A 13,137-nucleotide genomic window follows, 5' to 3' on the forward strand; every position below is an offset into this window, starting at 1 on the left:
CACCCCCTCGCGGCCACCTGGGGAGCCCGGGCAGCGGGCGGGGCGCGTCCCGCCGGCCTCACCTCAGGTAGTTGAGATAGGGCGGGTAGACCGGCTGCAGGCCCTCCTTGAGCACGGCGGCCTGGTAGCCGAGCTGCGGGAGCCCGTTGAGGCCGAGGGGCGGGTAGAGCGCGGGCGGCGCCCCCGCGGCGGAGGCCGAGGTGGAGGCCAGGCCGTCCCGCGCCAGCAGGCAGGAGCCGGCGCCCGGAGCCTTGCAGGGCTGCGGCGCGAACGGGCCCTGCGGGGCCGGCGCGCCCTCGGCTTTGTACAGGATGCACTCCAGGGCCGAGCCCGACGGGGACGCGGAGGAGACCGAGGCACCGGCGGGGGCGGCCGCCACCGCGTCCCCGGACCTGGAGGGCGGCGCTCTCGGCGGCAGCGCGGGCGGCGGCGGCGGCAGCGGGAAGTCCGGGAAGGCGGAGGCGCCGGCGCCGGCCACCAGGTAGGGGCGCGGGGAGCGCGCGGCGGCCTCCGCACCTTCCTCCTCCTCCTTGATCTTCAGGGTGGGGGGCTGGAAGTCGCCGTAGAGCGGGAACGTGTCGTCTTTGGGCTCCGCGTCCGGCGGGTACGCGCAGTCGGGGAAGTCGCTGGCGGCGACCGGGGTGGACGAGGCGGAGGGCGAGCCCCGAGGTGGGGCGAAGGCAGCGGCGGCCGCGGCCCCGCCGTCGTAGCTCTCCCCCTCCAGCAGCTGCCGGGTGCGCGCGGCCAGGAAGGCATGGTTGAGAGGCAGGATGGGCACGTGGATGAAGTCCATCACCGTGGTGGCCAGCGGGGAGCGCCCCGGCGCCGCGGGGGCGTCGTGCTCCGTCAGGGCGGCCCTGGATGCGGAGAAGCGGGAGTCTTCCTTGGGGGCCAGGGCGAGGCTTCCTGTGGCCGCGCCGGGGACCGCGGCTGCTGATGCTCCTGCGGCCACCCGAGGTTTGTCCTTGAGGAGCGGACCCTCGGAGTCCTCGGACTCGGAGCCCTCCTCCTCCTCCACCATGTCCAGCACAGCTGGCTGTGGAGACGGCTTCGCGGGGGCCCCGGGCCAAAGAGGGCTCCCTGCTGTCGGGAGCAGCAGCTGCCCGGACGGTGACAGGCCCCGGGGCGGCACCTTATGGGCAGCCGGCCGCCCAGAGCCGTCTCCAGCCTTCCCTCCTGGCCGGTTCATGAGCGGAGCCGACACTCCCTGAGTGACAGGGACAGCCCGAGGGTTCTCGGGGAGGTGGGGGCCAAACAGGCACCAAGAGCCGGTGGCCTCACAGGCGAGAGGGCTGGCGTGGCTCTGCCCCGGACCCGAGGGCTCCAGAAGAGTGTCCAAGACACTGTCCAGCAGCCCCCTGTCCTTCTCTGGAAGTCTAGAACTGCCGCCTCCTACACCCCTTGTGGTTTCAACTCCAGAGTATAAGCCCTCCACGTCCGACAGCGGCTGGTGGTCCTGGGTCTTTCCGTTTGGGGAGTCTTGTCCCTGGCAGGGCCGAGAGAAGACCAGCCCGTCCAGGGAGAGGGACACTGCTGAGACTACTGGCAGGGCATCCGAGGTCTGGCTCCCCTGGAAGGGGCCTGCGTCCGGGTGGCCCACCAGGGGGGATCCGACCTCGCCGGAGGAGGGCACGCTGCCCGCCACGTGGGGAGCTCTGGGTTCCTTTGCCTTCAGCTCAGTCATGACGACCTGGACTCCCCTTTTCTCCTCCCCCGTCCTAGGGAGGAGGGAGAAAGAAAGGAGGGGTGTCAAGTCTATAGGGCCAGAGGGAGGAGAAAACGGATGTTGGATTTGGCTGGACCCTGGGGATCTCCACCTCCTGAGTCGGGGGTGTGCTTGGGCGGCGCTGGTCAGCTCCTGTCCTTGCCCTCCATCCTGTTAGGGGAAGGGTGGAGGTCGTTACGTCCCAGCAGCGAGCGAGGTGGGGGGGGGGCGGGGGCAGGGGAAGGTCGTCGTGGGGATCTCGTCTCCCAACTGGGGAGTTCTTCAGGAGAGTTCTCCGGCTTCTGTCCGAGGACAGGAGACGCAGAGTACTCACAAGTTCGGCACTGGAGTGGCTGAGGCTGCGAGAGCAATTCAACAACGCGCGGCTCTATCTCCCGACTTTTGCTTTGGCTTCAAACCCGTTCATGCCATGAAGCTCCCTGTCCCTGACTGCGCTCCACTGCCTTTCTCCCTAAAACCCAGGGGGCTAGTCGGTACTGCTCATTCTCCGGAAGAGTGGCGCTTCTGCCGGCTCCCTACAGCAGGCAACATTCATCTTGGCAGCTTCGCAGTTCTCAGCAGTCCTGGAGGACGAGCCGCCTCTGGGTGCAGATTCCACGCAATTGCCAAGTAAAGCTAGTTCTCTTTGAGAACCGAGAATGCTACCCACACGCCAGAATCCTCGCACACTCAGATACAGCAAGGCTTAAGCAGATTAGTGACAGCTGTAGGCTGGCTAGACCGCTTTCTAACAACACCGCCTCCCTCTCGGGAGCCCCGCCCCCAGCCCCTCCCTCCCGGGTTGCCGACCGGATCCCGCTAAGCTGAATGGAGCTCTGAGTAGCAGGTGCTCTGGGATAAACTCTCCTGGGCATGTTAGATTTTGTACTACAAATTAAAACTTATTCCCAATCTAATTGGACAAACTATTAGATTCCATAAGAAGGGGAATTTGTGTAAATCTCTTTAGGATTTCAGTTTTGTAAAGATTTAACTTAGAAGATGTTTGGCTACATTATCTTTTGGAATAATAAACATTTGAAAGATCATTCTAAATACTGTAAAAGTGCTCTCTCCCTCTGAGTTCCGTAAAAGTGAGTGCTTTCACATTTCTCTTGGACAGCCCTGAGCGTGACTGAGACGTTGGGAAGTGCAAGGCCCCTGGATGGGAAATCTGAAGGTTGTGTGAGGTACTTGGATTTGCCCTAAGGAATGAGTTTCAATTCCTAAAATACAGCTCTTTAAGGACAATTTCTTTTCCTTCCCCCTTATACCCTGGGCTACATCATAAATTCCTCGGTACAAATGTTGTATAGTATTTTCTCCTTTTAATATTCTCATTGTTAAAAATAATTGTCCTTGAGCTTTTGAAACAGTGTACTTCTAAGTTCATGAAAGCACAGTAGAGAAAGAGGAGAATACTTTAATTATACATGTATTTCAGATACAGAGTCATAAACTAAAGTTAAACCCAAGAACACTGGGAATTTTGACATCATCTTAAATGTATCTTGTTCAAAGTGGAGTTAATCACTTACAAATTTCCATGCAGGACCTAGAGGTCCTATCTGTGGTGATGCCCAACAGTTTGTCTCTGATAGGTACAGAGGACACGGAGGAAGACTCTCAGACTCTAGGATAAGGGGAGCTGCTAGAGGTAAGGAGCCTGGACCCATGAATCATCTGGGAGGGACTGCCCCAGTGTGAAAGAAACTCTGATCATGTTAAGACACTGGGGTTTAGAGTTGATTGTTCCAGCCATTAATTGCAGGTAGAGGAGGGGTAAAAAGAATTCTGGCAAGGGGGTATAGTCTGTTCACAGGGCACTTAATAGGAGGACACGTTGATAATATGGGGACTGCAAGGGGGAGGTATTATAGAGAGGAGGAGAGTGTGGAAATGGAAGTGGAGGAGGCCAGGAGGTCAGCTGATGTGTGGTGATTGTTTTAAGTCCATTTTAATAAATCACTACCCTTTGCTGAGATGTAATTCTGATATAGAGTAAACTTATTTAGAACGTAAAATTCAATGGGTTTTAGCATGTTCATAGTTGTGCAAGCATTATCACTATCAATTTTGGAACATTTCTGTAACCCTGAGAAGAAATCTTATCAGTTATTCCTATTTCCCCTATTAATCCACCTCCTATTCCTGGGTCTGCCTGTCTGGGTGTCTGATGTCTGTGGAGTCACACCATGTGTGGTCTTTTCAGACAGACTTCTTCCACAGAACATAATGTTTTCTGGTTCCTCCACCTGGCACATGTACCGGTGCTCTATTCCTTATTATTGGCCAATAATATATCATTGTATGGATAATTTGATTCTATTTTATTGTATTTATGGGTAGGTACATTTTATTTTTCCATCTGTCAGTTTTTTGACATTTGGGTTTTTTGTACTTTTTAGTTGTTATGAAAAATGCTGCTATGAATGTACATGGGCAAGATTTGTGCAAATATATATTTTCATTTCTCTTGAGTATATACCCAGGAATGGAACTGCTGGGTCATACAGTGTATATGGCGACTCTAGGTTTACCTTTTGAGGAAATTCCAGATTGTTTTGCAAAGTGATTATACATTTTACATTTCCACAAGCAGTGCAGGAGGTTTCCCATCTCTCCACATCTTTGGCAACAGTTATTATCTATATTTTTTATTATATTCCTTCTAGGATGGAAAGCGGCGTCTCATTGTAGTTTTTATTTGTATTTCCCTGATGGCTAATACCATAGAATCTGTCAAATTTGTAGAATCTGGACAGCGTTGTCAGGTAGCTTTTAAGCCCTTTACAGATGTTAACCTATTTGATCCATTAACAGTCCCATGAAATAGGTATTGTTATCCTAATTTAATAGTTGGGAAAACTCAGGCACAGAATTACCTAATATCATAAAGTAGTAGCACAGCCAGATTAGAACCCGAGAGATCAAATGCCAGCCACCTTAGGAGTGTGATTTTAAATATCAGATGCCTCAGAAGTTGCTTGGCAGGTTGCTGCCATAAAATTGGGACTCATGTAAATCTGGCAAGCTGTATTTGGCTTAATGTTAGTTGGCTGTGAAATTCCCTTAATCTAGACAGTTTATTTAGGGTATTCAACCTAAACAATCTTACAGAGTAATATTGAAAATCTTGAAATGGGAAAACATGCTTAGCCTGTCCTGAATCACCATTATTCCATAAAAGTTGATGCTGGGTGATGAGCAGCTTACTAAATGGGTGAATCTTTGAATGAAATAGAATTCACAGGTAAATTTGGATTTTTGGAGAAGAATATTTAATTTGGAAAATATTTTCCTCTATAGTTTAAAAGCTGCTTTATTAGGGCAGTGCCTGTGGCTCAAGCAGTAGGGCGCCAGCTCTGTATGCCAGAGGTGGTGGGTTCAAACCCAGCCCCAGGCAAAAAAAAGCTATAAAAACTACTTTATTAAAAGGTATAATTGTCATGCAATAAGCTGCATATATTTAAACTGTATAATTTGTTAAATTTTGACATATGTACAGAGAGTACCAAAAATGTATACTTATTTTAAGAAAGGAAAGAGTTTTGGTAAAATTGTAATATTTAAGTCGCTTTTGACTTTTGCAATTACAAGATACCATCTAGAGCAAGGGTCCTCAAACTTGTTAAGCAGGGGGCCAGTTCACTATCCCTCAGACGGTTGGAGGGCTGGACTGCGGGCCCTGGGACGAGTCGGCTGCTAAGCAGGACAGGCAGCAGGGGCAAAAACACTCGGTAGGCTGGATACATGTCCTTGGCAGGCCGCATGTGGCCTGTGGGCTGTACTTTGAGGACACCTAGTGTAGAGGATAGCAGACGTTATCAGTACATACTGAGTAGTACCATTTTAATGCAGCTTTTTCTTTCTTAAAATACGTATACATTTTTTGCACCCTCTGATGCAAAAAATGTTAACCAGCATCACAAACAAAATGATAAACAGACTCTTTGCCTCCAAAAGCTGATGAGTTGCTTGCCTTGTGATCCTTTCCTACTGCTCTGGTCTCCTTTCCCCACGACCGTCACCGCTCCCCTGGCAACCACCCATCTTCTTTCTGTCATATGTGTTAGATTTCTTTTAAAGATTCCTATCTTATTTATTAAACATTATATTAAATTTTACACACACATATGTGCTTTTAGGTGTATCTGCCTTAAATTAAAAATAATTTCAGAACACTTTTAGTTTTACAGAGAATTGAGTCAATAACACCAAGAGTGCTTATATGTCCTTTGCGCACAGCGTCCCCTATGTTAATAGGGCACATTTGTCACCATTGATATACTATTAATGATATAGACACATTGTTAAATTCAGATTTCCTTAGTTTTTGCCCAGTACTCTTTTTCCTTTGCAGATGCTGTCCAGGGCACATTTCATTGTTGTCAGGTTCTCTTAGGCTCCTCGTGGCTGTGACAGTTTCTCAGACTTACTGTCTATGTGATGACCTTGACAACCCTGAGGGATACTGCTGTGGCATACTGCAGCCTGCTCCTCTGTTGAAACGGGACTTATCACATCATATCAAGGGCACATACTGTCATGTGACTTACGACTGTTGATGTTGACCTTGATCACCTGGCTGAGGGAATGTTTGTCGGGTTTCTTCACAGTTAATTCATTTTCTCCTGTTTTCATGCTATGCTGTTCACAAGTTACTTTGAGGCACTTAAACAGTGTGGTGGATTAGAGACTTAAATTTACCTTTCCAGTGGAGTAGCTGCGTAATTTATTTGAAGTCATGTATAGAAGATTTACTTCTTATTTCCACATCTGCTATTTTATTCAGTCTTTTATTTATGTCATTATGGACTTAGGGATGTTTTGTTTCATTTTTGGGTATTGGAACCTCTTTCAATTGGCTTCTGCACCCCGGCATGCTCCCATTAGTACATGTGTGTGTGTTCACGTCACCTGTGCGTGCTTTCTTAGTTTCTGGTGTCACAAGATGCACAGACTCATCTTGTATATTTCCTGTTCTTACAATCAGCCATATCTCCAAAGAAGTTGACTCCTTGAAAATGACATTAGAAATGAAGATCTGGGGGCTGGATGTGCTTCATGTTAGTTTTTATTTCTTAGAATTTTTATGTTATACAGTGTATACTTTTTTCCTTTACTCATCACAAGTATTTTGAGATTCAGCTATAGTAGTAATATCAATAGTTCATTCTTTTTATTGCCAAATGGTAGTCCAGCATATGGATATACCACAATTTGTTTATTCATTTACCTGTTGAACATTATGGTTGTTTCCAGTTTTTTGATATTACAAATAAAGCTACTTCCATGTAAACATGAAGGAGGTAAAGTCTCCATCTTTCTTAATGGCTGCATAGCTGGAAAATATTCTTCTTTGCAAAGTATCTCCAGAATGGAAGAAAAAGTATCCAATGTACTCAGCCCTACTATGAAACTAATTTATAGCTTTCATAGGAAAGCTATAACCCAATTTTAGCCCAGAAATATGGGGAGAGGGGAGAGGGTGGGTGAAGGGAGGGTGATTGGTGGGATCACGCCTATGGTTCATCCTATAAGGGTACATGTGAATCTCTCTAAATGTAGAATATAAATGTCTTAACACAATAACTAAGAAAAAGACATGAAGGCCATGTAACCAGTTGGATGAAAGTGTTTCAAATTATATACAGAAACAGTACGCTGTACCCCATGATATATTAATGTACACTGCTATGATTTAATAAAAAAAAATAAATATTTCAATTGAAAAAAAAAGAAAATGTGTACAAGTCTTTGTACACATGTATGTTTAAATTTTTCTTAGGTAAACACCTAGAAATGAAATGGCTGGATAAGTCAGTTGGTGCTATGTGTTCACCCAAAATTCTTACATTGAGACTGAATTGGCATGTGATAGTTTCAGGAAGTGGGGCTGTAGGGAATGACTGGGTCATGGAGAGCTTCCTTGCTCCTACCATCATGTGAGGGCACAGGGACAAGTTACTGTCTACTGTTTACAGTTTACAATTGCCAAGATATGGAAACAACCCAAGTGCCCATCAACCCCAGAATGGATTAATAAACTGTGGTATATGTAGACTGTGGAATACTACTCAGCCATTAAAAGGTGGAGACTTTGCATCTTTTTTTTTTTTTTTTTTTTGAGACAGAGCCTCAAGCTGTCGCCCTGGGTAGAGTGCCGTGGCATTACAGCTCACAGCAACCTCCAACTCCTGGGCTCAAGCGAGTCTCCTGCCTCCGCCTCCCAAGTAGCTGGGACCACAGGCGCCCGCCACAACGCCCGACTATTTTTTGGTTGCAGCCATCATTGTTGTTTGGCGGGTACGGGCTGGGGATTCGAACCCGCCACCTTAGGTGTACGTGGCTGGCGCCTTAGCCGGTTGAGCTATAGGCGCCGAGCCGAGACTTTGCATCTTTTTTATTAACTTGGATAGAGTTGGAGAACAGTCTCTTTAGTAAAGTATCACTAGAATGGAAAATCAAATATCCATGTACTTAATACTAATATGAAGCCAGGAGATGAACTAATATACACTTACACAAGAGAAAAACTCAGTTTAATTCAATTCAGTGTGCCCCCCCAAATGGGCACAAAACAATGGCATATGGTACACGTTCTGGGTGTGGGACACAACTACAGCAGGGACCTTACCTAGCAAATGCAAACAATGTAACCTAATCATTTGTACCCTTGTATTAATCTGAAACAAAAAAAAAAAAAAGGAGATGCCAGAAAGCAGGGCTTACCAGACATCTAACCTGTCACTTTGATCTTGTACTTCCTGGGCTCCTGAACTGTGATAAATAAATCTCTGTTGTTTAAACACTACCTAGTTTATGATATTTTGTCTAATTGGACTAAGACAGTAGGTGTAAATTTAACTGGCAAACAATTTTCCAAAGTGTTTGTATCATTTTACGTTCCCACTAGTATATTTGAGTTCTAGTTCTTCCATGTCCTGGACGGTAATTGATGTGGTCAGTATTGTTAACTTTAATAATTCTGTTTGGTATGTAGTGGTATCTCATTGTGGGTTTTTGCGCTTACCTAGTTGATCATATTTTCATGTGCTTATTTGCGATCTGTAGATGCTCTTTATCTTTTGTATATCTGTTAAATTTTTTTTTTTGCTTTTTATAAAAATCAAATTGTTTGTTTCCATACCATTATATTTTTAGGGTTCTTTGTGAATTCTGATACAAAGCTATTGTCATATGTGCAATTTGAAAATATTTTCTCCTACACTGTGACTTGTCTTAAAGTTTGCTTAATAGTGGTCTTGGAAGAGAAAATATTTTTGATATTGATAAAGCCTATTTTATCAATTTAAATTTTTTATGAATTGTGCTTTCAGTATCATAAGAAAATAGTATTTGCCAAACTCAGGGTCAGAAAAGTTTTCTGTAACATTTTAATTTGCTCTTGTTGGTTTTATATTTACATCTATGATACATTTTAAATTACTTTCTAATACGCTATGAGTTCTTCATCAAAATTTACTTTTTGGATATAAATATTTAGTTGTCTCAGCACCGTTTGCCAAAAGACTATCCTTTCTTTGCACTTGTTGAAAAGCGGTTATTAATATATGTGGGGTCTGTTTTTGGACTCTCCATTCTCTCTCTTTCTGCTGTTTGATGGGGTCCGTGTCATATTGTCTTGATTGCTGTAGTAAGTGGTGGGCCCTGATACTTGGAGTGTTAGTGTTCCAACTTTATTTTTCTTTTTCATAGTTGTTTTGGTCATTCTAGGTCCTTTGTATTCCCATATTCATTGACTTCTCACAAAATATTGAGTCTTAAAACTTATGAAGGTGACATATATCTCCTTTTTTGAGGTCCTTACTTTCTGTCAGCAAAGTTTTGAAACTTTTAGTGTATATATGTTTTAGATCTTTTGTCAGATTTATCTTCAATTGTTTCCTATTTTTTTGATGGCATTGTTAATGGTGTGCATATTATTTGTATATTGCTGAGTATTTTTTGATGGCATTGTTAATGGCGTGTATATTATTTGTATATCACTGAGTATTTTTTGATGGCGTTAATGGCGTGTATATTAGTTGTATATCGCTGAGTATTTTTTGGATGGTGTTGTTAATGGCATGTATATTAGTTGTATATCGCTGAGTATTTTTTGATGGCATTGTTAATGGCGTGTATATTAGTTGTATATTGCTGAGTATTTTTTGGATGGTGTTGTTATTGGCATGTATATTATTTGTATATCACTGAGTATTTTTTGATGGCGTTAATGGCATGTATATTATTTGTATATCGCTGAGTATTTTTTAGATGGCGTTGTTAATGGCATGTATATTAGTTGTATATTGCTGAGTATTTAATAAAGTACCACCCACTTAGGGACTTAAAACCACATCCAGTTATTATTATGGTTTCCACTGGGCAGGATGCTGGGTCTGGGTTCTTTGGAGACATCACTCCAGCAGGGCTTCCACGCTGCACGCAGGGGGTCCTCCAGTGCTGCAGCCAGGCGGGTTCTCACCCATGCTCAGTTAGGGGGCCCATGCAGTTCCTGCCTGCTACCGAACTCTTGTGGCTTCCATCTTCTTTAAGATCAGCAGGAGGAAATGTTATTCATGTTTTTTAGGGGCTTCTGCCCTAAAAAGTCAGACTACCCAGAGCATTTCCATTTTAATTCAAAATAAACTGATTTGGGATCTTAATTACATTGGCAGATTTCCTTTATCCATAAATAACATAATCACAGGCATGAAATCTATCATAGTGACAATCTTACAAGGGTTCACCGTAAAGGGGGGCAATTATGTAAAGCCTATGTAACAGGCAGGAAAGTGGGAGACCCTTTTAAAATTGTACCTAATATCCGCTTTATATTGTGCATTTTTAGTGTTTATACAATTGACTCTTTATTTGGAGTGATGAAGATGGGCATCCTTCCCAGTTTGTTGATTTTAGGGGTAAAGTATTCAGTCTTTTAACATTAAGTAAGATGTTTGTGAATGTTTTTCACAGATGCTCCTTCTTAAGTTGAGGAAGTTCCCTTGTACTCCCACTTTGTTGAAAATTTTTATTAGGAGTAGATGTAGGTTTTTATTAAATGATATTGTTGCATCTGTTGCAAGGACCATATGATTTTTCTTTTTTAATTTCTAAATATAGTGACTTATATTAATTGAATTTATAATGTTAAACCAACCTTACTTTCCTTGGATAAACTTCAGTTCATTATGATGTAATATTTTCATGTATTACATTTGATTTATTAAAAGCTTATTTAAAATTCCTAGTCATGAAGAATACTGGTCTGTTCTCTCTTGTATAATGACTTTGTCTGGTTTTGTTGTTTTGAATTTCAAGTTAGATATATGGTGTCTTTCGTTTTTATAGAATAGAATGAACACTGCAATGATTCTAGGGTCTCTGTAAATAAATATTTTTGGCACAAACTGCCCTTTGGTGTTGGCTGTCTACTAGGGCCATGAGCATGGCCAGGAAAGAAAGCCATGAACCATCCCTAAACTTGAATAGATGATTCAGTTAACTTTTGTCATGTCTGCTAGTGAATTAAGGAATCAATCCTTTACTTACAAATATCTGCCTACACTAAGTGATTAAAATGTTTGCCTTATATTTTATTTTTTAAGATGTAAAGCATTTATTTTCTGGCTTATCATGTATACTGCTCATTAAATTTCATGACACAAGTATTACGACCTCTATTTTACGGATAATGAAATTGAAGCTGGGGGACTTAGAACTATTTAATAGTTATTAGGAGGGCCAAAACTCCCTCCTAGGGCTTCTGATATAAAATGTAATGCCTTGTGTTTCTCTATTTTGTGTAGTTCAAAGTGATATTTGATAAGGTTCATGGAAACATGGAGAAATATTTACTTGATCTGAGGACCCAGAAATGTGAACACATTCAGAAAGTCACACTGGGCCACTTAGACCCAGAATTTGGTTAATTTGAAATTGTCGTCTATATAACTTTGAGTAGTAGAATTTGATATCTGTCATTCTAGCTTGAGGTAATTCTTATATATTTGCAAAGGGATACTTGTAGGTGAAAGGTGGCACTTGATGCAAATTGCAAAGGAAGGAAGATCAAAGGCCTCTTCTCTGACCTTCCCAATAGCCTCTTGTTCTGAATCTGGTGCCCATGCAACTCCTGGTTATCAGGCCTCTTCACAGGTGTTGTGACTAACCCCAAACTGTACCTGTTTTTTTATAGCCATGTCAGGTAGGTATATTTTGGCTTTAAGTAACAGGGCACTCAACAAAAAGTGACTTATATAATAGTTGTTTATTATCTCACATAACAAGATATTTTAGGGTTGGTCCGTTAGTGGCTCAGTAATAGTCTCAAGGTCCTAGACTCCCTACCATTTTAGTCAGCCTCCCGCCTTGGGTTCTGTTTTGTTCCTTGTTTCTCAGCATCCAGAGATGGCTACTGCAGCCACAGGTATCAGAGCCTCCCATAACCTCTTCCAGAATTAGGGCTGGGGAGAGTTTCTCTTGGAATTGTTTTTAATCAGGGAAAAAAATCTTATGCAGAAGGCCACTCTATAGACATCCTATCAAGAATTTTTGGCTAGAACTGACTCATCTTCCCACCACTAAACCAGTTACTCAAAAAAGAATTTGATTAGACTGTGATTCATCTTCTGAGTCCATTGCTTTGAGTACTTTGCTGCCAAAATGTGAAAAAGATTGAGGTTTCATTAGAAAAGAATACAAGTAGAGAAATGGCTATTGGGAACTCAACAAATAGTGTTGACATTATACCAAAGTTTCATTTTCCTCAGAATCATATGTAATGGTTAATCTAAACTGAGAATAAAATTCACACCAACATATGCATGGATTTCATAGCCCACTTATTTTGTAAATATAATCTTTTTGTATGTTTATCTTAATGCTTATTTTTATAAGCATTACATACATATACACATATATACTTGTGAATATTTTTAGATATTTGGCAGTGACGATCTACTCCAGATATCCCTTCATGTGCCTTAAGTTATTTTTCAACTTTATGCACTAATTGCTTGTGGCTGTGACGACATTTCTTTGATTCCGTAGCTTGGCATATAGTCATTCAGAGCTATGCATAGCTGAACCTGTTACACTTTTGTGTTCTTCGGGTTAGATGCACTTAACTAGATCTAGCTTGTATTATATCACAGTTTTGAAATACTTTGATTTTTTAGTTTAGTTTTTTCTCTTTAATGTAACACAGGTTTTAGGGATTTTTCTAAATTATGACAAAAATGATGTACTTACATGGCATATTTTAGGGTAAGGAAAGATAGGCAAATATAAATACTGCAGGTAAAAGTCTGTCGTTGTGCACGGCTATGTGAATGAGTTCTGTATTTCGTGCTATTGGGAGGAAATGCCCCGTGATATTGGAGAGGAGCATGAAGAGTAAGGACCCGAAGGTAATTCTTTCA

The 13,137-nt window shown here is 43.1% G+C and overlaps 1 protein-coding gene across 2 annotated transcripts in view; it reads right to left on the reverse strand.

Moving 5' to 3' along the window:
- Positions 1-1,849, reverse strand: part of PGR (progesterone receptor) — an 88,879-nt gene extending 87,030 nt beyond the window's left edge. Inside the window, exon 1 of one of the 2 annotated variants that reach the window (XM_003780784.2) lies at positions 63-1,849. In XM_003780784.2, coding sequence (XP_003780832.1) covers positions 63-1,684 — 1,622 coding nt within the window. In that variant the 5' untranslated portion in view covers positions 1,685-1,849. The remainder of the gene's footprint in view (positions 1-62) is intronic. The other variant, XM_003780785.2, reaches the window with a different exon arrangement.
- Positions 1,850-13,137: the final 11,288 nt, after the last annotated feature.

This window comes from Otolemur garnettii, unplaced genomic scaffold (genome assembly GCF_000181295.1).
Source record: "Otolemur garnettii isolate 467f Iridium unplaced genomic scaffold, OtoGar3 scaffold00001, whole genome shotgun sequence".
NCBI classification, from domain to species: Eukaryota; Metazoa; Chordata; class Mammalia; order Primates; family Galagidae; genus Otolemur; species Otolemur garnettii.